We start from the raw sequence: 27,605 nt of genomic DNA, 5'->3' as shown, positions 1-27,605 counted from the left end.
TATGATGCTTCTTCGAATTCGACGACCTCGAAGTCGACGACTCCTGCCTCGACTTCTCCTTCTTCCTCCCTCTCTTCTCCTCACCGATCTTTTTTATAAAGAGTTTAGTCTTCCTTTCTTTCAGTGCTTTAGGATTCATCCTCCTACAGCACGCACAATCTTCCACATCGTGGTCCGAAGAAAGGCACCACAAGCAGTCTTGATGCGGATCAGTCATGGACATTAGACCTCCACATTCCCTACAGGGCTTAAAGCCCGACTTCCTCGTCGAAGACATACCAGATTTTCAACAGTAACACAGCAACACTACAAAGTAGCTAGAGAGCACTGGAAAAAACTGTTGCGCGTTGACGGCGCGGAAAAAAGGGAACTGACGTCATCACGCCGACGTGGGCTTCTTATGGCTCCAGTGACGTCGTACGGAGTCGCGAGCGGAGCCGATGCATTATGACGTCGCCCACGTCGACGTGGAGTGCTGGGAAAGAAAAGTTCAGTGGAATGCTGGCGCAGGGGATATTCACAAGGTGAGGAATCCACTGGCAGATGTATCCATCAGAAAGTACAACTCTGCTCAAACATCCTATTCCTGACAGCAGGTTTAAAGACCCTGCTGTCCTAGTGCTGACAGTACAACTCTGCTCAAACATCCTATTCCTGACAGCAGGCTCAAACACCCTGCTGTCCTAATGCTGACAGTACAACTCTGCTGAAACATCCTATTCCTCATAGCAGGCTGAAAGACCCTGCTGTCCTAATGCTGACAGTACAACTCTGCTGAAACATCCTATTCCTCATAGCAGGCTGAAAGACCCTGCTGTCCTAGTGCTGAAAGTGCAACTGTGCTCACACATCCTATTCCTGACAGCATGCTCAAACACCCTGCTGTCCTAGTGCTGACAAAACAACTCTGCTCAAACATCCTATTCCTGACAGCAGGCTCAAGGACCCTGCTGTCCTAGTGCTGACAGTGCAACTCTGCTCAAACATCCTATTCCTGACAGCAGGCTCAAACACCCTGCTGTCCTAATGCTGACAGTACAACTCTGCTCAAACATCCTATTCCTGACAGCAGGCTCACGGACCCTGCTGTCCTAGTGCTGACAGTGCAACTCTGCTCAAACATCCTATTCCTGACAGCAGGCTCAAACACCCTGCTGTCCTAATGCTGACAGTACAACTCTGCTGAAACATCCTATTCCTCATAGCAGGCTGAAAGACCCTGCTGTCCTAGTGCTGAAAGTGCAACTGTGCTCACACACTGTTTCTGACAGCAGACTCACTCTGCTGCCCAAACAGTAACAGAAGAACTCCGGTCAACACCTTATTCTGCCTGAATTGGGCCCAGCCCCTTCTACGAAGCAGTCTGTGATAAATCTTGGAGTGAAGCTTGATCGGTCTCTCTCCATGAAGGACCAAGTAAATGCCACCTGCGGCTCATGCTTCGCCTCTGTGAAGCTTCTACAAAAGGCTCTTCCTTGGCTCCCCGACAGTGCTAGAAAAACTCTTGTCCAAGCTCTCATAATCAGTCCCCTGGACTACAGGAATGCTCTGTTAACATCAGTAAACAACTCTTTGTTGAAGAAGCTGCAGGTGGTACAGAACTCCGCCCCTAGACTAATTGTAATCTTCCCTCTCGATCCCCCTCTTCCCCTATTCTTTGGAATCTCCATTGGTTGCCTATCAGAAAACGGGTCATTTTAAAACTTGGTCGTCTGACACATAAGGCACTTCACAAATCCCTCCCCGTCGACTTGTCCATGCCTTTAATACCTTATCGAGCTGTGAAATGCCTTAGATCCTCGGACAAGGCTCATTTGACTATCCCTCGCATTCGGACCTCAAATCAGGGGGGTAGATCTTTATCCTACACTGCCCCTATCATTGGAATAAACTCCCCAATAATCTTCGCTTATGCTCAGACACTATTGTCTTCAAGAAGGCTTTGAAGACCTGGCTGTTTTAGAAAGTTTCACTTTCTCAGCAAAGGAGCGCCGAGATATTCCTTCTGGTGTGATTTGTGCGCTATATTAAATGTCTATATTATTATTATTGTTCCTGACAACAGACTCGTACTCTGCGGTCCTAGTGCTGACAGTGCAACTCTGCTCAAACATCCTATTCCTGACAGTAGGCTCAAAGACTTGCTGTCCTGGCACTGACAGTGCCACACTGCCCACACACTTTATTCCCGGCAGTGGACTCAAGCCCTGATGTCCTGGCACTGACAGTGCCACACTGCTCACACACCTTATTCCTGACAGCTGGCTCATACGATGTTGTCGCACCGCTCACAGTACAACACTGCTCACACACCCTATTTATGACAGCAGCCGTTCACACCCTAATGCCCTGGCAGTAGTAATCCACTCACACTCCTGAGAGTAGACTCACACCCTGCTGACCCCCATATTGGCAGGACAACACTGATGTGTAACTTCCTACAGTTTTCAGAAAAGAGTCCCATGAAGTGAGTAGTAAAGGTAATCGCGTTGGTGAACGTGGGAGTAAGGATGTCTCTGCCTTCATTACACTATGGAGTCTAAAAGTAGTTTACTTGCAACAGACAGGAGTGGCCTCGATTCTCTCTGAACCACTCCAGCTGCTCACTCAATCTGAGTGACGTCATTCATTGATAAGTATAGAGAAGCTGAAGAGCAGGCAGAGGACATTCAAAGGTGGTTTCCTATTATCTGTGAGGGTGGTAAGAAGCTGGAAAGAACAGTGAATGGACAGCTTTAAAACCCACTCTTTTAAAAAGGATATTTCTTTAGAATACAAAACATGCATGCAGAAGCCAGGCTTACTCTGAAAAACAGGTGCTACTTACTTTAAAGGCATCTATGTAAACAGGATTGATATGGTTCAGCCCCAGTCGGAGAGGTACAATAAGCAGCAAGGGCTTCCAACAGTACCCGGAAGCAGACTTGCTGTACGCGTTGCAGTGCGGCAAGGGGCAGTGCTGTGCAGCATCTCCCCCATGTGTACAGAATTTGCACATTTTTTCTAAAGAGAAAGAAGCAAAGCATAGTTGAAATAATGCGGATTGATGCAGTAGTTCCAAGCTGTACAACCTTCGCTCACGCAAGGGCGAACTGGAAACATGGATAACTGTGAACGCATCGGAAGCACTTTACAGCAAGTAAGTGACTTTGTTTCATACACATACAGGATCAGATTTATAATGCATTCTTCTGTGGGAATTCAAGCTATCTCCCTTTATGCAGAGGCTTTGCTCTTATATCTCAGAGATGTGCACACCATCCCCGACATGAACGCTCCGACACTAAATCGCTTCGCTGCCCTGTCTGGTTTAACTGTTAATTGGGCAAAATCATGTCTGTTCCCCTTTCCACCTGAGTTGCCAAACACTGACTTCACCCTAAACGACATACACATTCCGTGGCAGCAAAATAAATGTCGGTATTTGGGTATACTAGTATATCATTCACCTATGGACCTACTTGAGGGCAACCTTACATGTGCCGTCACATCCCCAAGATCCCAGACAACCATCTAGAGCTCTGTACCTCTATCAGGGATGAGACGCGTGGCCCTCCTAAAATGGTGGCCCTCCCCTGCTTCTTACCTCACTTTGCTAACTTACCCCTTAATCTCCCAACACAATTTGTTTGCTCTTTTGAAAAGCACATCAGGGAATTCATTTGCAGCAAAGTGCGATGCAGGGTGGCACTTGAGAAGCTCTACTTGCCCACATATCAGGGTGGGCGTGCTGTACCAAATTTCAAACAATACTGCCTGGCCTGCCAACTTCAATGGGTAGCTAAAAGGGTAGCTGGCCTACTACTAGCTGACAAGGCTGACATACATCACCAGCCTGGACGTTGCCCAAGATCCATCCATGCACCCGAACAAAAACGCCTGACCCTGCATCTGGGAGTGGCATACTGCTGCTATAGCAGGAGTCTCTATCTCACACGATTAGAAACCCCTCATGTGCCAGCACTAGCCCTATTAGGTACACCTAAAGCCCGCAACTTCACCTTATTGGCAGAGCTCACCACTGGCATACACCTGGCCTACATACCTTGGGAGATCTCCCCCAAGACGGGGCTCTCAGCCCCTATGAGACGCTAAAGGAGGACACAGGCTTACCACTCAGCCAATTTCTATTACACAACTCACTACTCACGTCATTGGCAAACACATGCGGCAATATGACACAAAAGCATCCGACCCACTTCACCAGCTAACACTTTATGCCATATTTACAACTGTGATTGCCTTTGCTGTCTGACCACTTTGTGAAAATCTTCACAAAAATGATAAACAGATTCAAACAAAAATGTATGCCTTCTTCTGCAGAAAAGTGTCGAAATTCAGGCAGGAGTAAGTCAGGTATAAGTCAAGAGCAAGTTGCACCTACTCCCTGAAGATTTTTATGTGAACTGAAACCACTGTGCTTGATGCAAAGGCTAGGAAAAGAAGAATTCACTTCATCGCCAACTGAGTTGCTGCAGCTAATTGGTGGCCAGATATGAGTATCCAGCAACCAGCCAATGCAAATCCAGACCCAAAAACGAAAGAAATATCTACTCGTCATAAGAAGCGTCTCTCTTCACTGCTTATGTACCTTCAAGATAACCCAAGTGGAGAATATAACAAAACAGATGCATTTTTCCAATAAAGAAGGAAGTTCCTCTGAAGTCTTTCATTAAAAAAAAGGTTACTAGATTCAATGTGCAGGTGATGGGCATCGCAAGCTATAAGGGTAAGGTCTGCGGGTAATGCCAATACAGTCGAAGGCCACTGTCACCATATTGACTGGACCTTCATAAAAGCATTCGTAAGATTAAAAATATACTGAACTCAAGAATGATGTAATTGTATAAAGTTGCCTCCTGTTGTATAATAGAAACCTTTATGTGAAGTCACATATGGGTAGCATTTGATGAACACTATTAGGTGAGCTTTGTAATAGAAGAGAAGTACTGTCATCATAGGTAGACCAGGAGCCAGGGATGTATAAGAAGCAAAGGATACACCAGTGACGCTAAACACAATGCGCATGGTTTCGGTTCCTGCAACGCTGCACTGCCTCAGGAGGGGCAACACTGCACGGGTATGTGGCCAGTCCATCACCCAACCAAGCACTGCTTTAGATATTGTGTTGGTTAGCAGTAGCCCCGCGCCCCAGTCCAGCATGCTAGAGTGGGGGCTGCTTGTCCAGCCCCACAACCTGTCCTTCGTTGGGGTGCCGTCAGCACCAAAGAGAACAAGGGGCAGTCCTTACGTGAAATGCAACTCTATGATCTCAACATTTTAGGAATCTATTTACATGGTGATGAGAACACAATGCAGAGTAATGTGCAGTATTCACAATAAAGGCTCTAACTTTGAAAGTCCCTTTAGAGCAGGGGTCCCCAACCTTTTCTGTAGTGAGAGCTACTTCTGCTCAAAGAATGTCTTCCTGAGCTGCTACCCAATTTTATAACTGTAAAACAGTGACTGCACTATGACCACCCTAAGCAGGATTATCAGTAGTTACCACCCAAGTACTCCAGGTGCGGTTACCATCAGAAATGCCAGGAAAACGTTCATCAATATAAAATGCCTCCACCTGACTTATGAAGCAACATTCAAATCTTGACATGCCCTACGGCACAAAGGACATAAGTACAACAGTAGGTCTCCCCAGCTTAACTTGAATTATCATTCATCAGTTTAGTTTCTGAAAATGCACATTTTTCTATCAAATACCACTTTCCACTTTGGGCAAACAAGCTCAATTTTCCATAAGAAAAGCCAGAAACCATATATCAGTCATGACCATTTTTATTCCAGGAATAGCTAAATGTAGGCCAGTCATGCTCCTAGTATGTAAATGATGGCTGTCAGTATAGCACAACTTGACTAAAAATACTCAAAATAATAAAGGATGACCATTATTATGCCATTGGCACTATTATGCCAGGAACAGACACAATTATATCAGAGATAACACCCTTATAATGGGGGCTAGCATACACATTTGCTGGGGCTTGACACCAGGCGTAGCTTTCAGGAAACAATAGTGTTTGTTATGAACGCACATAAATGCTGATGAGTCTCTTAATTTTCTCTGGTCTGAATCATCCCCTGTTCTCCTAAGGTCTTGAGCTGATCATGCACCCAACTGTCACATTTTCACTCTGACTCCTGCAGTCCCAGACTTTGGTGGGTCAGCACTGATTACTGCGCATGCTACTGCTGCCTACTTCTATCATGGTCCACCGTTCACACACATGTTGTGATTGATAAAGCAGGGACTAGAACATGGTCAATCTCCTTGTGGCTAAGTTATATTGAGATTGGATATAGAGTGTCAAGTGGCAGGCCCTATAAGCCGATACAGTGTGTGTTTGAGTGTTAGTATGAGTTACTGACATAGGTTTTGGTGACTGTCACTCTAAGGGTCTTGAGATGAGCAGTGCTGCCTTCTTTAATAGTCACCTACTCTCTGAATTTTATACTGGGCTTGACTTCACCCCTGAGAGCTACTTTGAAGGTACTGACGAGCTACCAGTAGCTCCCGAGCTACTCGTTGGAGACCCCTGCTTTAGAGACTCATCCACAGTGCTTTACGAAACAAAGGAAGATTCGAGGAAGATTATCAAATACAACAATATTTTTGACAATAAGAAAATGATTTCTTACTGATGTCTTCAATGACCACCGTGTTGTCCATCGACACATACACAGCTAGAGAATTCCACTCATCAAAAACAGCAAGTTTTCTGAAAGAAATGTACAATGGAATGTTAATTCAGAAATATGGTGGTCTTTGAGACAGCAACAGAGTAAAGCAATAGAAAAAGCAACAGAGCGACTCGAGAAAGCAACAGAGTAATACAGGAAAGGAAGACTTTCAAGAAACATTCAAGGATTTAATAATGGGCCTTTATAGATGCATTTATCAGGAATAGCTGCGGAGCATGGCAAATACTTTCTCACACAAACAAAACCTTTAACATCCCAGATCTTCACTCCTGGGCAGACCATGGCCCTGGATTACTGCCCCATGGTGGGAGCCAGCAGGCGACTCTTCAAGGAGTTTCCTCGTCTGTGTAACTCAACCACTTCTGCTGACATACACCCCTTACACAAGTGGCATGCTTATTCCGGCTATGATTACAAAAGGTTCACTAAATAAGAGATCAAATGCTACTAAACTGTGATGCGTTACTTACTTTAGAACTTGTGCCACCGTATTCGGTCCAAACCACTCTCCTATCGACTTCCCTTCACCAATCCCCATTTGTGCTGGAAACATGAAAACATATGCTGGTGAGAAAGGCATCAATGAAGCTAGTAAAGGCAAGAACAGACAGACTCCAGGCAAGCAAGCAAGCCCTCCTGTGTTTAAAGGTCAGTGCACAGATCCAGCATACTGAAGCTGCCATCTAAGGATGACGTCAGGTTGTATTAGGGTGTTTTATTGAACTAATATCTGACTTCTATACTGTAGAGCATCAGGTCCCCTCGAATTAGCCAGTACTGGGAATACTTCACACCTTGGGGTGCGAATGGTAAGTGCACTTCAAAACAAATTGGAGCATTTCCCTCCTGTATGTTTTTCCTTTATGTAAGTCTCCATCAGTTAATGATGGTAGGTCAGTAGATTTGTAGTCAGAACCGAATCAACAAGCATTGAAAATGCAATAGGTCTCGCCTTTGATTAAGTTAAAGCCATTTGCTTTGCTAATGGTATTCTATCGCAAAGCAAATGGCTTTAACTTAATCAAAGGCAAGACCTATTGCATTTTTAATGCTGGTTATTTATTTAATGCCATTTTATCTAGAGCCAACTTTACCCAAAGGTGTCAGAGCGCTTTACAAAAGAACCAATTAAGTTACATAAGGACTTCAGAGGACATGAGTTACATAAAAGTTAGAAACAGAAAAACTCTAAATTCACATAAGAATGGTAGTAAGTACACACGTCTACTACAGATACTAGTGGTTAGAGTTACATATGTATACGTTGCAAGTTCACACAAGATTACATTGTAAAAAGCGATTAGGGTTGTATAATTATACATTACATATTTACAGAGCATGAAATTGTTGCTGTCGTTCAGCCAGTGTTTTTTTTTGTTTGTTTTTTGCAGTTTATATAGCGCGAACTCGACCCGAAGGTATTGGAGCGCTTTACATAAGCTCCGGTTACGTTACACAAGGACACATTCATTTTTTTATTTTTTTTTGGTAGGCACAGGGAGAATAAATGATTTCCCCAGAATCACAGGATGAAGAGTCGACCCCGAGGCTCGAACCTTGGTTTCACCAGCTCCAAGGTCGGCAGCTCTGGCCGTCAGACCACATCCTCTCTGTGTTACATTCACAGGCGGTGGACTTAGGTCTGTAGGGATCCCCGAGGCGGTGGTGGAGATGGCCGTAAGCGTAGAATGGCTTCCTTCCAGGAGTCCTGTGCGCAGCTCGTGCCCAAGCCTTTCATGGAACAAACCAGTGCATTCTGGAAGTTGTAGTGCAGTGGCGCACTCGCACTTTTGTGCTCTCTGCCCTCCAGGAGTGTGTGAAGTCACCTTGACACTATGTCGCCGCCCCATGCTTTAATGTACTCGACCAGTGCGTTCTGGGAAATGTAGTCCTATGTAGAGTTTCCGTGTCCCTCCTCGGGATGGAGGGTGCAGCAGGGGGCGCTCCTTCTGTCCTGCCCCCCCCTCCACCCCACCCACAGAGATGACGTGTAATATGCTGCAGCCTGTCCCCTGACCCCGTTATGATGTCACAGCAGCGCCCTTGTTTGTATAGCGCACATTCCCCCTGGCGCTGCCTCAAAGCGCTTCCAGCTCTCCACAGACCTTCTACGGGTCCCGGGGCGGTTATGGGCGGCAGCGAAAGTCTGCCCCATCACGGAGCTGTGCCGTGTGACCTGGGGGGGTGAAGCACAAGGGGCAGCCTCTGACCCTGGGGGCCCAGGTCATGCAGGGACTACTGGCTCTCTCCCGCCCCACTTTAATGAAGGGAAAACTCCAGTGTCAGCCTGGGAAATAAGGCTCTGCTGTTTCGCAGCATGAATGGCTGCCAGGCCACAAAGCGCCTAAATTCGGACAAGAGGTCACAAACACCCTCGGTCGCGAAAGGAAAGAAAACTTGGGAATTCTGGAGGGATTAGTGGCCCCATTTACACTAATGTATCTTCTGAGTGCGTTCGTTATGCCATATTGAAAAAAATACTTGCTTTTTAAAAATGTTTTATTTATGGTTGTGCTATGGTATTTTAAGCGCGTTTTTACAGCGCCTACTACCATGTGCATTGCCACGCAGAGTTTTTGTAATCTGTGCTTGTTTGTAAATGAATTATAATCATGAACTATAAACATGAAATTCTATTTATGGAGTGTGTGTATTTCTACATCTCCAACATAAACAAGCAAATGTACATATATGCGAGCGCGTGTGTATGTGAATATATGTATAATCTATACTTGACATAAATTCGGCATCAGTGACTATCTCTGGAAACGTTTAACAATATTGCCTAAAACGCATGTATTTGTTTTGCTTCTGTGCATCACACGCGCACACACACTTTACTTACCAATTTTGTGGTTTAAGTTGCACAACAGCTTCCTCTAGAAACGGCGTTGTTTCCTACCTTTCCACAACCGCGTGAGAGTTTACCAACCACCCGATTTAAGAGTAGCTAGTAAATTGTTGTAATCTTAGATCACAATACTAGAGTCCTTTTATGTTCTGTGGCTTTAAGTGCAAGATTCTCTTATGGTTCTAGGGTTGCTATGGTGTGGGGAAATGCCAGTTGTGAGCTGACTTCTGTGAGGTGATGAACGCTGTCTCTGCGCTCCAATAAAGTAGTTACTTCATTTAACTGTGTCATGGATTTCACCCTTTAACTACAACAAATGGCGACGAGGATGGGATACGAACCCACGCGTGCATAGCACAATGGAGTAACCAATCTGATATGGGGAAAATAGCTGATCCTGAGCTACCGTGGCGCACTGTTTGTTTGGATTTTATTGGTCCTTTTTCTAATATTAATTATAATTTGAGGTTTGCTGTAGTTCTGGTGGATGTCACATCAAAATGGTTGATTGTAAAGTTTGTCAGAGAAATTACTACCAAAAGTACTATCTCAGTTTTATCAGAGATTTTTAGAGAAGAGGGTTATCCGGTCAAATTGATTACAGACAATGGCACACAGTTAACTTCGAGTGAAATGACCACATTTTTGAAGTCATGTGGGATTCTACATACAAGAACATCTTTATATAACCCACAGGGAAATGGTATGGTTGAGAGGGCAAACCGTATGACAAAGGGAGTGATTCAAATGGCTATAGCGAGTAGAGGTGATATACAAAAGATGGTGGAAGAATTAGTATGGGCTTACCGTACAACAGAAAATACAGTGTCTGGGAAAATACCATTTACAGTGATGAGAGGACGCTCTGCAGGCACCAAATTGGTTCCAGCATGGTTGAAGGGTAGCATAGGTCTGGCAAATCTGAGTTTTGACAAGGGAGGAGATAGGGAAGTTCCCACAAGTAGTGTAAGGATAAAACCTAATGATTGCGTTAAGGTTAAACCTGGTCACGTAGGTACTGGGTTTACTAAGTTTCGTGGTCCGTATAAAGTGAAGATGGTTCACAGCAGACATGTAACACTGTATAATGGGGAAAGTTGGAATCTTAGGAGAGTAGCACTATACAAGAAAAATGAACTGGGTGAGGAGAATGAGAGTAGTGAGGAAGAAGGGAATTTTAATCCTCATTTGCTCATGAGTGATGATGAGGCGAGTGGTGGGTCTTTTGGCACATCCTTGAGTGGGGGTGGTGATAATATTATTAATAGATCAAGACCTCAAAGACCCAGGTGTCCTCCTAGGTACCTACAAGATTATGTTTGTGGGGATTCTTAGGAGTTCACTGTATCTGTGGGAACTAAGTTTTGTTTACTTAAAATTAACAAGGTTACGAGTGTGAGAACTCTTCAAAAAAAAAAAAAAGAAAGAAAGAAAAAAAATTCTGTCTTAAGGTATTTTGTTTACTAATGGTTTATGGCTATGTTAATATTATTCTTACTACTAGGTCAGTTCTATATGTTTTTTGCTAGCATATTATTATTATTACTAGGTCTATTCTATATGTTACACAATAGTTGAACATGATATGTCAATAGGAGCATTTGTAAATAAGATGAAGAAAGGAGGATGTGTTGTAATCTTAGATTACAATACTAGAGTCCTTTTATGTTCTGTGGCTTTAAGTGCAAGATTCTCTTATGGTTCTAGGGTTGCTATGGTGTGGGGAAATGCCAGTTGTGAGCTGACTTCTGTGAGGTGATGAACGCTGTCTCTGCGCTCCAATAAAGTAGTTACTTCATTTAACTGTGTCATGGATTTCACCCTTTAACTACAACATAAATCATTTTGGGATTCTAATTTGCTGCACTAGTCTTGTGTACCGAGAAAGACCACAAACCCTCTGTCACCCGTTTTCGAGGTTTCCAGTGTCTGTGTGAATAAAACAATCATTGACTGCCTAGAAAGGATGTTAATGTGAGTTTACCAAAGTTGTGCTCTGAGGCCACGCCGAAGAATGTGCGCTACACAAGTGACTGTAAAAGCGTAAAGTCAACTAGTGCACAATTTTGAGGGTGGAGGAAGGACGGCGTGTCTTGTTTTTAAAAATCTTATACATTTTCAGCCTAGAAGCCTGTTTGCAAGGGGCGGCGGGTCCCCTGGGCTATGAGACTGTATGTGTGTTTATGGTAAGGGAACTGTATGTGTATAATATGCAGACTGTGTGCGTGCCCGTATGGTAAGGGAACTGTATGTGTATAATATGCGGACTGTGCGCGTGCCCGTATGGTAAGGGAACTGTATGTGTATGATATGCGGACTGTGTGCGTGCCCGTATGGTAAGGGAACTGTATGTGTAGGATATGCGGACTGTGCGCGTGCCCGTATGGTGGTATGGGGACTGTATGGGTGTCCGTATGGTGTGCGGGCTGTAAGTTTGTATAGTATGGGGATTTTATGTAGATATGTATAGTATGTGTTACTGTATGATGTTAATTTTACATAGGTATGTCTGAAGTACAGGGATTTACATACATGTCTGTAAGGTATGGGGAACTGTAGGATGGTAGGTCTGTCTCTGTGGTACGGAGATGAGTAAGTCTGTTTGCTTTTGGAATGTATGTAGGTATGTGTGCCGCAACGGTAGGGGGTTGTCTATATGGATTTGATAGTCGGCAGCGAAAGTCTGCCCCATCACTGAGCTGTGCCGTGTGACCTTGGGGGGTGAAGGTCAAGGGGCAGGCTCTGACCCTGGGGGCCCGGGTCATGCAGGGACTGGCTCCCTCCCTCCCCACTTTAATGAAGGGAAAACTCCAGTGTCAGCCTCTGTGTAAAGCTGTAACCTGTGCCCTTCTGGCCCTCTGTACGTCACTGTCCCCCCGAACTACGAGTACCAGAATGCACTGCTTCGTGAAAGGAAGGCCCAGGGCGTGTCCAGGATTAGACGAGGATGCTCATTCACTGGAGTAGATGACCACTTTGAGGCGCATGCCCTAGGCGGGTATCTGCCAGCTGATGACGGGGGCCATGGGCAGGACATGGAGGCCACAGGGCACGTGAAGGGATCGACACGGACACACCTCGCACCACCCTCCCCCATAGTCTGTAGTGTAAAGGCCTTCACCAGTATCACCAACCCCACAAAAAACATACAGAGCAGAGCACATGCCAAGCGATGCAAGCATCCTAGACACACTCAGCAGGCATAGTACAGGCAGCAGCAGCGGTGCAAGCTTCCTAGACACACAGACGAGAGGTGCAAACATCCTACAGGCACACAGAACGGGCATGGTACAGGCAGAAGCAGTCACAGACACTCCCGTGCCATTTGCCTCCGCAACTTCAAACACCAGCGAAATAAGCTGTCGCCATTAAACCCGCGATGTTAAAATGAAAGCAGGCTTGTAGTTCTCCAAATTTATAGAGCGCGAACTCGACCCGACAGAGCATAGTACATGCCAAGCGGTGCACGTGTCCCAGACACACTGAGCAAGCATAGTACAGGCAGCAGAAGCGGCGCAAGCTTCCCAGACACACAGACGAGAGGTGCAAACGTCCCACAGGCACACAGAACAGGCATGGTACAGGCAGAAGCAGTCACAGACACTCCCACGCCATTTGCCTCCGAAACTTCAAACATCAGCAAAACAAGCTGTCGCCATTAAACCCGCGATGTTAAAATGAAAGCAGGCTTGTAGTTCTCCAAATTTAAAAATGAAACCCGCGATGTTAAAATGAAAGCGGGCTTTTTGTTAAAAGGCGCGCGGCATCCAAATTAAAATAATAAAACCTGCAACGGTGAAAATGAAAGTGGGCATGTAGTTAAGCTCTCCAAATTTAAATAATGAAACCCGCGATGTTAAAATGAAAGCGGGCCTTCAGTTAAAAGGCACGCGGTCTCCAAATTAAAATAATAAAACCCGCAACGGTGAAAATGAAAGCAGGCGTTTAGTTAAGCCCGCGAGTGGTGTGCGCTCGCTATAAGGACAAAAAACAAGCATAAAAAAAAGTGCGTCAAGCTAATACTAAACCTTCTGTGTCATGCCGCGGTAAGAGATCCAATCCCACTCGGCATGGCTAAAAGGAGACAGGGTGGCAACACGCAGCGATTGACATGCCTTCCGTGCAATCATTGCACTGCCTTTGGCATAATTTGTGACACCAAACGATGCGCACAAATCAAAACTAAAGGCGGAGTTGGGACGAGGCTTCTGGAATCGTATCGCTCCCAAGAAGCCTCGTATGACGAGAGCAGCGCATGCGCTGCTTACGTCAGACTGAGACCTAAAAATGTGGAGGGGCACTGGTAAAGATACCCAGTTAAATAAACAAGCGCAGCTGATCTGTGAGGTGACACCAGGGGCTTAAAGGTGTCTCCAAACCTAACAGAACGAAAAGCTCCATTGTGGGCCAGCATGTCATATGGCAACCTCACACACAGGGTAGCACTGCCTGAAAGAAGCTTATCGAGCTGCAAGACGAGGTATATAGTCTATCTCAAGCTTTGCACATCTATACAAAGGTACACAACAAGACTTGATATGGGTGGGGGGACGTTTTGTGTTTTCCACTGGGGTGGCACTAAAGAGGAGAGATAGACTGATTAATGGTGGTCACAATGTTCCCAACTATTCACTGCAGGAAGTAATGCCTTTGGGGTAATGTTCTGCAAGAAGTAGGGTGCCAAGAGAAGGCTACATCGATGGACCGGCAGGGTTCTGGGGTCCTTGAAGGTGTGCGTAAAGAGGGTGCTGGGAGAACCTCAACACTTCATAGGGTCCAACATCAACCCAAGGACTATTTCACAACCTGGTACCAGTGATAATTTGGGGTTAGCAGTTACTAAAAGTATCATTTTGTGATCCAACAGTTGGTCCGTTGTGTAAGTGTTGAACCTCATAGACGACCAGGGCTGTTACTAATCACATGCTTATGCTTGAATATCCACTTTAAGGTATATTTTGTACAAAGACAAATGAATGTCAAAGATTTGATGACTCATTAACATATTCAATAAAAATACATATTCAGTTGAAGATTCTATCCTACGCTTTGCCCCATAGTGGGCCTTTGGATATATTTCTATCTCCATCTCTTGTAGCTGTGTCGATCCATTCATGAGCACTCCTACTTTGCTCCTCTTAAAGAACCTTTTCTCCCTCTGGGTAACCTACCACGGTCTGTGGAACAGAGCTTCTTTCATCTAATGAGTATTTGTATGCGGGTATGGCTGGCTCTTCGGTAACTGGGCCAGCAACTCAACATTTTGTTGTGAAAGGGCAGGAGCCGACTGTAATCCAATCCATTCATCCCGCTCTGGTTGGGCCAGGGTGCAGGATAATATTGTTTTTTTGTCCCTGCCCCCTGAATGTAAAATGTTCTTTGCTGCATATACTTATGGTCTGTGCTTTTTATCTTTCATGCCGCATTAAGTTTTTAAGACCCTTGTTTTTTTAAATACAGAACTGTACAAAGGATAAAGGCTGTAGAGTTGCTGGCAGATATGCGTTATTTAGATGTGGCAGTAGGAATTGCTCGTTTTTTACGTTCTGTCAAACAGAGTTTTAATGATGGATTACAGTGGGGAGGGGTAGGGGATGATGGTTTGGGCTGATGGGTTTTAAATTAATTTTACACCATGACTGTTTTATGTGTTTTCTATAATGTTTTATGGACAATCATCCAAATAAACCTCTTTTGTACCTACCTTGTTGTGCAAGCCAGGAGGAACCCAGGTCAGATTCTGAGTGTGAAGCATGAGTCACCGAAAGATGGCCATGAACAAAAGAGAAGTCATCACCTTGCCAAACCTGGTATTCATGTATTTTATTGCTTTGCATAGTGCTGACAGGTGCTAGGAACCTAGTTCTCAGTGCTAGTAACAGGAATGCTACCTCAAATATGCCTTAATTTCCTTGTGCTGTAGATGTATGCATACACTTATGGGGTTGCTTTCTTGTGGTCCCAAGGTCGAGTGAATTGTCACCTATCAAGAAGACTGAAGAATAGAGCAAAGTAACTCAGAGGGAAGGTTGCTGGGTGCAGCAGAGTGTACAGGTTTCGGTGTTGAAAGGTCAAAACCAGGCTAGGAAACTTGAGGGCATTTCATATTGTGGTGGGTTCTAAAATCCATTCTAATAGGTGCACTCAAAATAAAATAAGCATGGTTATCGCTGAATGCACGGTATCTTTTAACAGAATTCACCAGCCTCACGTTTGACTCGTTAGTCAGGAGCACAGGATGGACCGAAGTGAAAAGAGGATGGTGTCGGAAGGATGAAGGTCATGAGTTAGACTTGCTTATGTGAACTGAGCCGATCACAACATTTGAAAACTGTCTTTATCTGGCAAACCGTGCTTTAGCTATCGGCGACAGTGTGCGATCCCATGGATTGCCCCAAAGTCTTAGGGGATAGATCCCATCTTACATGTTGCCCAGTCAGAGGACAGGCAATGATGGACTCTAGAAGAGAGGCACACATCCGCCCTTTGAAAACAAACACATGACGGGTGGAATGCTCAAATTAATCTCAGTCACTGACAATCACTTTGAGCTCCATTATAGTGAATGTATATAGTGAATGTGTTTTTATAGTATGGAGCTATCATCAGGGGAAGAATGGGGATGGAGGACTGGGTTTTTTCATCACTGTATATAGAACACAGGTTTGCGTGCTGTACATATCAAAGAGGGATAGACAGGGCAAGGGTATAGGGACGGGGCCATTAACATAGAAATATATCTATTAGCGCTCTGCAATGGGAGCATGGCTGCACAAGACTAAACTAAACAACAACATTATTCTAAAAAAGCATTTTATTATTTTTGATAAATTGCGTACATTTTCTATATAAAAAAGAGCAATTGAGCTTAGAAATGACTCAAAGTAATACGCTTTTAAATCTAATCAGTGTAATGTGTGATATACATGTTAAAGCTCCTTCATCAAATAAAAAGCATTTGGTATATTTTATTTAAACACACAAACTATGTTTGCAAGTGTTTTTGAAAGAACAAAGGCACCGTCTTTAACCCCTTGGAGATATTTACACCTAGCTAAGCACAAAATGTATTTAGTAAGCAGCTCCTTTTGCATTTAAGAGGTCGGTAGACAACAACCTCTTGTGCCATTCTCGCAATTGAAGACACAGCTTCTGGCAGAAGGGGGTAAAAACACTATTAAGACACACAGCGATTGAATATGCAGATTTGGTGATGAGTCACAAGTTGATGAGATGAATCGGCCTCTGCTCACTTGGTTGAGGGGAGAGTGTCTTCTCCCTAAAATAGCTGTGGGTTGAGGGACTCTGTCAACCTGTGTCTTGGCTTTTTACATGGCGATAGCACAAAGGGCAGGTAGGTGAGGTGTGTTAACTGGCGGTAGGGTGTATATATAATTGTCACTCTAAAGATTTAGGGGTAGACTGAGAGTTTGAGTTGAATGCAGAACGTTGTCCAAAATGCGCCTGATGTCCCATCACCCTATTAATAGTGCATTGATGTCTGTACAGTGGACAGGACATCCAGTTTGAGCAAACACAACAAGATGATGGACGGAGTGCTGAAACTTTTCAAATACTCACCCCCAGTTAAATCCATTGGTCTTTTGCTCAAAATGCCACCCCAGTATGGACCCAGCGATATGCAAATCAGTCGTGACCCTGCTCTCCATGGATTTAACCCAGATCTCTTGACTGGGGGCGAGTGTCACATGGAGGCACTGGAAGATGCCTGCAGCAGTTGTAATGTTATTACCCCAACTATAAAATAGTTAGTTGACCAACACGCAATGATAAATATTCCTGTTTTAGTATCCATCCCTTGTTGTGAACTTCAAAGGCAGCTCTGAGCAAGGCGTAGGAATTTGCGTAGTCAAATGTAAAAGAGTTACGCATAGAAATGAAACAAAGAAGATCAGGACAAATAAAAAATGTGGTAACAGTATATGGTATTTAAGGTAAGTGAACCTGGGACATTAACCTTTTTTACTGGTTGCAAACATAAGATCACACTTGAAAAAGAGGGGTCAAGAGCTCATGGCATAACTACATCGAAGAGTGTTTAAGAATGTTTGGAAGATCTCAAAAAAATATCAACGCCACATGGTGACCAGCACATTGAAGTGTATTTACCCATTTGGTGAATGGAATAGCAACAATCTTTACGGTCTAAGAAACACTGCAATATTCGGCGGTATCTCTCTGGCTGTTTTTTGTGTATCTCCCACCTCCAATCTAGAGAAATAGAGAAGAAAACAAAAAAGAATAAGGTTGTATGGCAAATATTTGGTTTGCAAATTATGTATTAGAGCTGGGTGTTCTCACAATGTACATCTTCTGCATGTTACACCATACCATTATACCACCAGGACTTGTACCAAGGGCACTGAAGGGATTTGGTACATTGGCCAAACAAGAGAATCAGGCAAAAGTCAAAGACAGGCTTAGGAAGAGCTAGAAGAACAAGTTACTTACCTTTGGTAACGCATTATCTGGTAGAGACTCTATTTAGCTGCAGATTCCTTACCTTTGAATTTCCCAGACGTCAGGCTGGAGCCAGAAACTTTTGCTGAGCAATACCCCTTGCGCGCGACGTCGGGTGGCTCCATTTGGCTCGCATGACGTCAACGTCGGTTATGACGTTGCAGTGCCTATAAAGGCGCCACCTAGGCGCGCAGACATCAGTGCTTTTCGTATTTTTCATGCCAGAAGCGCAGAGCCACAAAGTGATTGACGTAATTGTGTGCAAAACTAGGGCCCTGAAAGGGGAGTAACCCTAGATCCGCTACATCAGTCGCAAAGCGGGGAGGCATGGGTGGGGCTGTAAGGAATCTGCAGCTAGATAGAGTCTCTACCAGATAATGCGTTACCGAAGGTAAGTAACTTATTCATCTGATAGAGACTTCTAGCTGCAGATTCCTTACCTTTGAATCAGATACCCAAGCCATACCCTCATGGTGGTGGGTTGCGGACTCATGACCTAGACTAAGAAGTCTTGCAGGACTGAACAAGCAAAGTGCCCATCCCTGCGCACTTGACCATCAAGGCAATAATACTTTGCGAACGTGTGCAATGATGCCCACGTCGCTACCTGACAGATGTCTTGGACTGGGACAGCCCGAGCCAAGGCCGTAGTCGCAGCCTTTACCCTGGTGGAGTGGGCTCTTAATCCCTCAGGGGGCTGCTTCTTCGCCAAGGCATAACATATTTTAATGCAGAGAATAACCCAGCAAGAGATGGTTCTTTTCTGCACTGCCTTTCCCTTCTTTGCTCCCACATACCCCACAAAGAGTTGGTCATCCACCGGAACACTTTTGTGCGGTCAAGGAAGAACGACAATGCTCTATTTGGGTCCAGACGGTGGAGACGCTCCTCTTCCTTAGAGGGAAGTGGGGGAGCAAAGAAGGTGGGCCAAGTAATGGATTGGCCCAGATGAAATGGGGTCACAACCTTTGGTAAAAATGATGCCCTGGTATGAAGTACCACTTTGTACAGAAAGGACATAAGATAAGGTGGTGTGCTGCATAATGCATGCAATTCACTCACCCTCCGGGCTGATGTAATTACCACTAAGAAGGTTGTTTTGATGGTCAACAGCCAGAGGGGACAATTGTGCAAAGGCTCGAAAGGAGCACACATCAGGTACGTGAGGACCAAATTAAGGTCCCATTGGGGCATAATAAAGGGCGTGGATGGAACCAAGTGAGCCAGCTCTTTAAGAAATCTATTTACAACAGGAGATTTAAAGAGAGAAGTCTGGTCTGGCAGCCGCAAAAAAGCAGACAGAGCAGAGAGGTAACCCTTGAGAGTCTCCAAAGCAGAGCTCTGCTGAGCAAGGGTTAGAATGAATAAAAGGACAGTAGAAAGAGAAGCAGAAAGTGGGTCAATAGACCTTTCTGTACAGTATAATACAAATTTCTGCCAACGGCAGGCGCATACCGACTTAGCGGAGGTCCGCCTGGCTGCCAGAATAACATTACAGACTTTGGGAGGCAGGTCAAAAGCCATCAACTGTTGCCGCTCAATCTCCACGCATGGAGGCGCAGAGTTGACAGGTGCGGGTGGAGAACCCTCCTCTGCTGCTGCAACAGAAGATCCTCCCGAAGGGGCAGCCTGATCAGAGGATCGATGCTCATTCTCAGAAGCTCTGGATACCAGACTCTCCTTGCCAGTCCGGAGCCAAAGGAATGACTTGGGCCCGGTCGCTCCTGATCTTCTTCAGAACCCTGGGCAGGAGTATTATGGGCAGAAAGGCGTACAACAGGCCTGAGCTACACTTGCGACGAAACGCGTCACCGAGCGATAGCCGCCTTGGAAACTCCAGCGCGCAGTACTGCTGACATTGTGCGTTCTCTTCGGAGGCGAACAAATCTAACCAAGGTTCTCCGCACTGCTGAAAGAGACCTTGCGCCCCCTCCGACTGGAGACGTCATTCGTAATCCGGCAGGCATCGACGGCTGAGATTGTCTGCCCTGGTATTCAGAGAACCTGTCAGGTGTTGACCCACCAGGGTTATGCCCTGCTGTTCCAGCCATGTCCAGATACGCAGGGCCTCTCGACAAAGAGTCCAATACCCCACCCTGCCTTGCTTGTTGAAGTACCACATGGCGGTGGTGTTGTCAGTGAACACCTACACCAACTTCCCCGTGACAGAGGGAAGAAATGCTTTCAATGCCAAGCGAATCACTCGGAGCTCCAACAAGTTTATGTGGAGCCCCATCTCTGCCGGAGACCAGTGACCCCTGATCTCCATCTCTCCCAAGTCGCCGCCCCATCCCAGAAGTGACGCATCCGTCACGATTGTGAAATCTGGTTGGGGAAGGGAGAGAGGTCTGCCGTTGACCCATTCTCAGTTCATTAACTACCACTGCAGATCCTTCGCAGTTCCTTACAAGATCTGAACCACGTCGGTGAGATTTCGCTGATGCTGTGCCATTGGAACTTCAAGTCCCACTGCAGAGCCCACATATTCCATCTCACGTATCTTACCAACAGGATGCAGGAGGCCATGAGGCCCAACAGCCTCAGAGTCAGTCTCACCGAAATCCAGGATAGAGTTTGAAATATAGGAATTGTAGCCTGAATATCCTGGACTCGCTGCTCGGGAGGATAAGCCAGAAACTGCACTGTGACCAGAACAGCTCCAATGAAAGGGAGCGTCTGAGAAGGAATCAGGTGTGACTTTGGCACTTTTATAGAGAACCACAGCAAATGCAGGAGGTTCACCGTAGCCTGAAGGTGGAAGACGACTGTCTGGTGCAAGGCTGCCTTAGACAGTCAGTCGTTGAGGTAGGGGAAGACTGGCACCCCTAACCTGCGCAGTTGAGCTGCAACCACCGCCATCACCTTGGTGAATACCCGAGGGGCACTGGTAAGGCCGAAAGGGAGCACGGTAAACTGAAAGTGCTTGCGGCCCACCTTGAACCGCAGGTAACGCCTGTGGCCCGGCAGGATGGGAATATGAAAATATGTGTCCTGCAGGTCCAACGCTACCATCCAGTCCTCTTGGTCTAGGGCAGACAAGACCTGAGCCAAAGTAAGCATTTTGAATTTCTCCTTTTTGAGGAAGAGATTGACGGTCCGAAAATCAAAAATGGGCAGAAGCCCCTTGTTCTTTTTCAGAATCAGAAAGTAGCGGGAATAACAGCCACTTCTGAAACTGGAACCCTTTCTATAGCTCCTTTGGCCAAAAGAGCTGTAACTTCCTCTTGGAGCAGCTTTAAATGATCCTCCACCAGACGTACCTAACTCGGCAGAATAGTAGGAGGTAAAGAAGGGAATAGCCCTCCTGGATGATCTGCAAGACCCACTTGTCTGATGTTATAGATCTCCAGCATGGGAGATGATGACGAATTCTCCCACCCACTGGAATAGTGTGGTCCTGCAGAATCAGCCTAGGAGCGCTTAGAGGCTGCGGCTGCTGGGGGCAGTGTGGTAGACGACTTCTGGCCACCATTCCTAGGACGGAATGTACCGCGTCCGCGTCCATGTCCACGCATGGCTTGGGTAGTCTTAACGGCACAGTGGCTAGGATAGGGCTGACGCAGCTGCAAACCCCTTCCGCTGACATGAAAGAGGCGAAAGGAAGACTGGCCATGAGGAGTGGAGCAGAGGCCCATGCATATAACCATAGCTCGAGAGTCCTTGAACCTGACCAGGGCCGAGTCTGCCTTTTCCCCAAAAAGGCGGGTTCCATCAAAGGGCATGTCCATCAAATTGGCTTTGACATCCCCCGAGAAGCCAATTGCACGAAGCCAGGTGTGGCGCCTCAAGGCCAACGTCGCTGAAATCGACCTGCCCAGCGAATCGGTCATATCTAATCCACACTGTATGGCAAATTTTGCTGCATCTCTCCCTTCCTTGACAGCTTGGGAGAGCACAGCCCGGGCCTCCTCCGAGACTTGTGGCAGCACCTGCGCAACCGTCTTCCAAAGAGAGTGGGAGGAACGGCCCAATTAACATGCGGCATTCACCGACCGCAAAGCCAGACTGGAGGAAGAAAACCACTTCTTCCCAAATGAGTCCAGTCTCTTGGATTCTCTATCCGGAGGTGCAGAAGGGAATGCGCCCTGGGAAGTAGAGGCCTGCACCACCAAACTTTCTGGGGTGGGGTGTTGGCTGAGGGACTTTGGGTCGCTCGGAGCTGGATGATGGCGGTGTGCAATTGTCCTATTCACAGGAGCCCCTGTGCTAGGCTTGGAACATGTTCCTAGTATCAGAGGACAGTGTTAAGCATTTGTTGTACACACTCAGTCAGCAAATGAATTCACAGACACAACGAATGAACTTCAGACCAATTGTTTTTGTATAAAAATATTCTTTTAGGGTTTTTATTTCCTAGAACCAAGCAAGCCTGGCACGGGTAAGTTGATAAATACTTTGCAGTAAATATAAAGTTTGAAAATGCAGTTGTAAATGTACTTTGAAATGGTTACAGTTTGAATTACTGGTAATGCAATACTGGGGAATGCTGTACATATACTTTGTATCGAGTTTGCAGTGAAAATTACAGGTAAGTTACTTTTACGTTACTTTTGTGATTACTTTTTAGATACTTTTTCTACTCAGTGTGATAGGCCTAGATATCACACTGGGACATTTAATAGAGAAGAGGTAAGTAAAGTCAGTGTTGCACAATTGTTATTTTTCAGGTTTCCATACAGATCAACTCCACACTTAGAACATTTTTCAGAGAAAACAGTCAATAGGTTCCTATGGAGAGAAATTAAGTTAATGGTTACCAGGTAAGTAATCGGTTTTTGGAGTTGAGCGTCTGGGGTTAGAACAAGGGTTCCCACAGGGTCAAGGATGCACTCTTGTTACACCCTCAGCTGCACTAGGACGGCCGGGTGCAGAGTGCTGAGGCCCAATATTATCCAATGGGGGTAGGGGGCCTCCGGTTGGTGGCTGCTGGCTAGCATACCACTTGGCTTGGGAGCAAAGCTCCTGGACTTTAGCTCAGGGCAAATGGGGAAACAAAGTAGCATCAAAGGCTAGGGCTGCCGGGTGCAGGGTGCTGTTTCGACGTCGGGCGCCCTGTTGTTTTCAATGGTGAACCTTCGGTTTGCAAAGGCACTGCAGGCTTGGGGACGAAGGTCTTCTGGGAGCGAACACCACTTCGAGAGGTAAGTTGGGAAGTTGAGGGTTGGTTAGGCACCGTCGGCTTGAGCACACAAGGTCGTGGGGCGTTGGGTGCAGGGGTGCCTTTTGGGGTCTGATCTTCTTAGCTCCTGGTCGCGGTTGTGGGGGACATTCTGGATTTAGGCTGCAGGCATCAGCTGGAGGCTTGAGGCAGATCAGGGGTTGCCGGATCTCGGATCAGTATCGCCGGGGGAACCTACTCCTGGTGTTTATTCACTTGAGCTCGGGCCGTGGACGGCGGGTGCAGTTTGGTGCCGATTTGCGGTTTCTGGCTGGTGCCAGAGGTTGCAGGTGAACAAATCCGTTGTTCATGGGAGACAATGTCTTTGGGGTTGAAGGCAGGCAGGTCCTCCGGGGTTTTCGAGTTTGCTGGCTGCAGGACACACTGGGATTCCACAGTAGCAGGTTCTAGGGGGAGATTGGCCAGTAGGGCTGTGGCCAAGTCAGTGGGCGTCTTCCTCTTGTGAGCTTCTGCGCGGCTGTTCGGTCCTTCTTCTTCTTCTTGTAGTTTCTTCTTGTCTGATGAAGCAAGTCTCAGGGGTGCCCCTAAATACTAGATTTAGTGTTGTTACAGGTAGGTAAAAGGTTTGAGACCAATGGGTCCCTTCCCTGAGGTGGGTACATCCCCTATTAAGCCACCCTCCAGTGGGAGGGGGGCATGAGCCTGTCCCTGACTGGCTGAGTCCCCCCATCTTCAAGATGGCGTGGACTGAGAGTTGTGCTTCACCTCGCGTCCCCCACCTGAGGGGTGGAGTTGGCAGAGGTGGGCACACCTCTCTTCCTCACTTGTTTTTCCCGCCGGTTCTCCAGCCCAAAGTGGGGGTCAGAACCAGTGGGGACCAGTTGCTGAGAGCAGCAAGCGGCCTGAGGAAGCCCACAAAGGTGGCAAGCCTTTGAAGCTTCCCCTTCGTGAATCCTTCCCATCCGGGTGGAGGAGGCTTGGCACCTCGTCCAAGGATGTGCATTGTTTCAGGCCCCAGAGAGCAGCAGGCTCTCGACCCAGGGGTCCAGAAACATGTCTGGTGGTGGCAGCTGAAAGCAGCCACTCAGGACACTAGAGGTGGGTTAGTTTTCAGGGGGCATCTCTAAGATTCCCTCTGTGTGCATTCTTCATTAAATCCCTCACTGGTAACAGTGTGGGTTTAATCTGCTGAGACGTTTGATACAAACTTCTCAGTTTTCAGTGTAGCCATTATGGTGCTGTGGAGTTCGTAACGACAAACTCCAGCACCATATACTCTTAATGGCAGCACTGCACTTACAATGTCTAAGAATGGACTTAGACACTGTAGGGGTACAGGGCTCATGAACCTGTACACTCACCACTGGTATAGTGCACCCTGCTAGAGGGGTGACTGACCTATGCCAGGGCAGTGGGTTGTAGGCATGACACACAGAGATGTGTGCCATGTCGACTCTTCACTTTGTCCTGCACCAAAACACGCAGCCTGCAAGGCAGTGTGTGAGTGTAATGGTATAGGACCCCTAAGGGTGGCACAATAAGTGCTGCAGCCCTTAGAGGCCTTCTCTGGTCACAGTGCCCTGGGTACCTGGAGTACCATTTATCAGGGGCTGCCCTGTGGCCAGAGATGCAAATTGGGTTTAGGCTTCAATGCAGTTTTAGGGAAAGAACATAGGCCCTGGGTACCTGATTAGCAGGAGCCCAGGGCACACTCAGTCAAAGCACATCAGCAATTCTGCAAAAAGTGGGGGCAACCATGCAGAAAGAGGGCACTTTCTTACAGTACCTCATTGAAGGGCAATAGGGGTTCAGAGGTGGAAGCCCCAGGTTGAAGAACTTTGGTCAGGAGATTAGTCCTGACCTGCACTGAGGGCAGCTCCAGTCCAAGGACCTTGGCTGCCCTCTTAACCACCATGGCATAGGACCCCCCCGCCTCCGTAGCCACTATAGGCAGAGAGAGCATGCCAGTGTCTGGGGAAGCCATGTCTGCCAGACCCTTGGCTTCCCCAAGTTCCCCATACCAGTCCATTGTCTCCTCAGAGACATCCTGGTTCTCTAGAGGGTCTCCAGACTCCTCCCATTCCTCTCCTGAGCCCAGCACACCCACAAAGTGCTCAGGCAACATCATAGAACCCCTGGGTTCTGTCAAAGTGGGAATCGACATCGCTCGACGCCGCTCCTGCTCCATGTCGATGAGGATGGGGGCTTGCGCCGCCGCCGGTCATTGGTGACGTCACAGGTAACGACTACGAATTCGACGCTGGGGAAGGTTGCGTTGGCACGACCAGCCCTGACCCGGATCAGGGATCAGATCCCTGAGGCCCTACCGGCGCCGTGGCCGGAGCTGTCGGCGTCGAACCCAATGGGGCCCCATCCAAACCCACGGGGCCCGAGGGCTCACCAGCAGGGTCGTTCCGCTCAAATACTCAGAGCATGGCCTCGTAAAACTCTTTTTTTTTAGCGGGAGTCGCTCCGGCTCCCGGAAAGGGGGGGGGGAGACACGGAGTCGACTCTGGCTCCAGCTCCGCTGAACCACGCCTAGAGCGTCGGTGCTCCTTACCTTTCTCGATGACGGACGCCAACTGAGGTGAAGACAAAGTCCGCTTGGACTTCTTATTCTTCTTGTGCCTCTTCTCCGAGTGTCCAGATGACCTCGAATGGGAGGAAGAGGACTTAGGGCTCCGTGAGCGGTCCTGCGACCTCCTCTTCCTTGAACGGGACCGTGACCTCCTCAGTCTAGCTTGACGGGGTCAACTTCATCGCTCGCTCCCTCAAGGTCTTCGGGGCCATCGCACGATTGTCTGAACACGACTTAGAATCGTGCTTGCGTTAAGGCACCACAGTCATACGCGGTGGGGATCAGTGACCGACATCATGCGGGAACAAGTCCTGCAAGGTTTAAAACCTGTCTTTCTACCGGACATCCCTCGCACATGAAGTCATATGTCAAAAACCTTCGACAAAAGTCGAGAAAACGCCTGCCAAAAAGCGGCAGAGGGGTAGCTCTTCCCAGATCGACACTTAACTGGCGCGGTAGAAAAGAACTGATGTCCGCGCACCTGGGAGGCGCTTTTATAGGCACTGCAACGTCATAACCGACGCTACCGACGTCGCTGACGTCCTGCGGAGCCGAATGGAGCCACCCGACTTCGCACGCAAGGAATATTGCACAGCAAAAGTTTCCGGATCCAGCCTGAAGGCCTGGGAAATTCAAAGGTAAGCAATCTGCAGCTGAAGTTTCTATCAGATATATCAGAGTAATGCAAACAAAGGTGCAATAAATCAGAGAAAGGTTCCCGGGGAGGGTAGCAGAGGAAACAATGGGCAAAAAGGCCTCCATATTACATATTTTCAATGGGCTACAGTGGCATTCCAAATACAGGGTACTGAGGAAGCACTTCTTCAAAGAGATATATACATACACAGCAAAAAAAAAAATTCATTGAAAAACTAGAAGGATCTTGCCTAAGGAAACCTTAAATCTGTGAGGTACAACCAAAAGAGCACAACAGTGCACAACAAATAATATGTTACGTGATTTGTGGTTCTTATATACTTAAGCAATAAATAGTTGCTTATAACCAACCACTGATAAATAACATTGGTAAAAGTGCATTATTTTCCGGCCTGTGGATTCCCTACAGATCGGAAGGAACAGTAATTACATATGAAGCAACTGTTAACTGTGATCTAGCACTACTGGCTGTAACCAAAGGGAACACATAACCGCAAAATAAGCTTTAGAGAATGGAATCATAATGAATTTTACTCAGATGTCAAGCAAGCACGCTGCAAAGGCCAACATCCCCTGGACAGATTATAAAATATGCTGTGAATACAAGCCAGAGGGCCGTATGTTGTGGGTTCTGAAACCACTAGAAGCATGTGCTGGGTTCTGGGGCTGGTGCTGGGTACAAGAGGAAGATGGAAGTCAAGGAGGGGAAGCCACTCCCTGCATACAGATATCACTGCATATATATTAAAAAAAACATGAAGCAAGTCCATGGTGCATAGTTACAGAGGCAAAAATGAAGACATTCATCTGGAAGCTAACATCCTGATATACATGTATATATGAAAGTGGTCACAGAGCATTTACTTGAACAGATCGTCCATCTGCCCCTCCAGTAGTTGAAGCACCCTGTTTTTGCTGATATGGTTACAGAGTCCTCACTTCATGTCTCTGTGGTCAGGCCAGCCATGTTACAATGGCTACTCTGTCAGAAATTATGGCAGAAGAGCAGCCAATCTAGGGTCACTAACATGATGGGAAACACCCGCCTTCCTGTTTTATCTGTTTTCTCTCCCACAGATTGAAACTGTGAATATGTGTAATGTACGAAAGAATTTCTATAGTATTTTCACCTTTTGCTGGACCTCTGTTCACTTTAACCCTGCAAAGTAGAGGTACAGTGTGTGTTCTCCCCCACCTTTAGA

At 46.6% G+C, this 27,605-nt stretch overlaps 1 protein-coding gene across 2 annotated transcripts in view; it reads right to left on the bottom strand.

Annotated features, from left to right (window-relative positions):
* Positions 1-27,605, bottom strand: part of ATG4A (autophagy related 4A cysteine peptidase) — a 159,667-nt gene that overhangs the window by 77,528 nt on the left and 54,534 nt on the right. For both annotated transcript variants that reach the window (XM_085608159.1, XM_085608160.1), the window contains 4 exons: positions 17,699-17,800; positions 7,188-7,260; positions 6,655-6,734; positions 2,828-3,003 (listed from right to left, as the gene is read on the bottom strand). In XM_085608159.1, coding sequence (XP_085464285.1) covers positions 2,828-3,003; positions 6,655-6,734; positions 7,188-7,260; positions 17,699-17,800 — 431 coding nt within the window. The remainder of the gene's footprint in view (positions 1-2,827; positions 3,004-6,654; positions 6,735-7,187; positions 7,261-17,698; positions 17,801-27,605) is intronic.

This window comes from Triturus cristatus, chromosome 5_2 (genome assembly GCF_964204655.1).
Source record: "Triturus cristatus chromosome 5_2, aTriCri1.1, whole genome shotgun sequence".
NCBI classification, from domain to species: Eukaryota; Metazoa; Chordata; class Amphibia; order Caudata; family Salamandridae; genus Triturus; species Triturus cristatus.
Note: the sequence above shows the minus strand (reverse complement) of the source record. Positions and strands in the feature narration are given on the sequence as shown.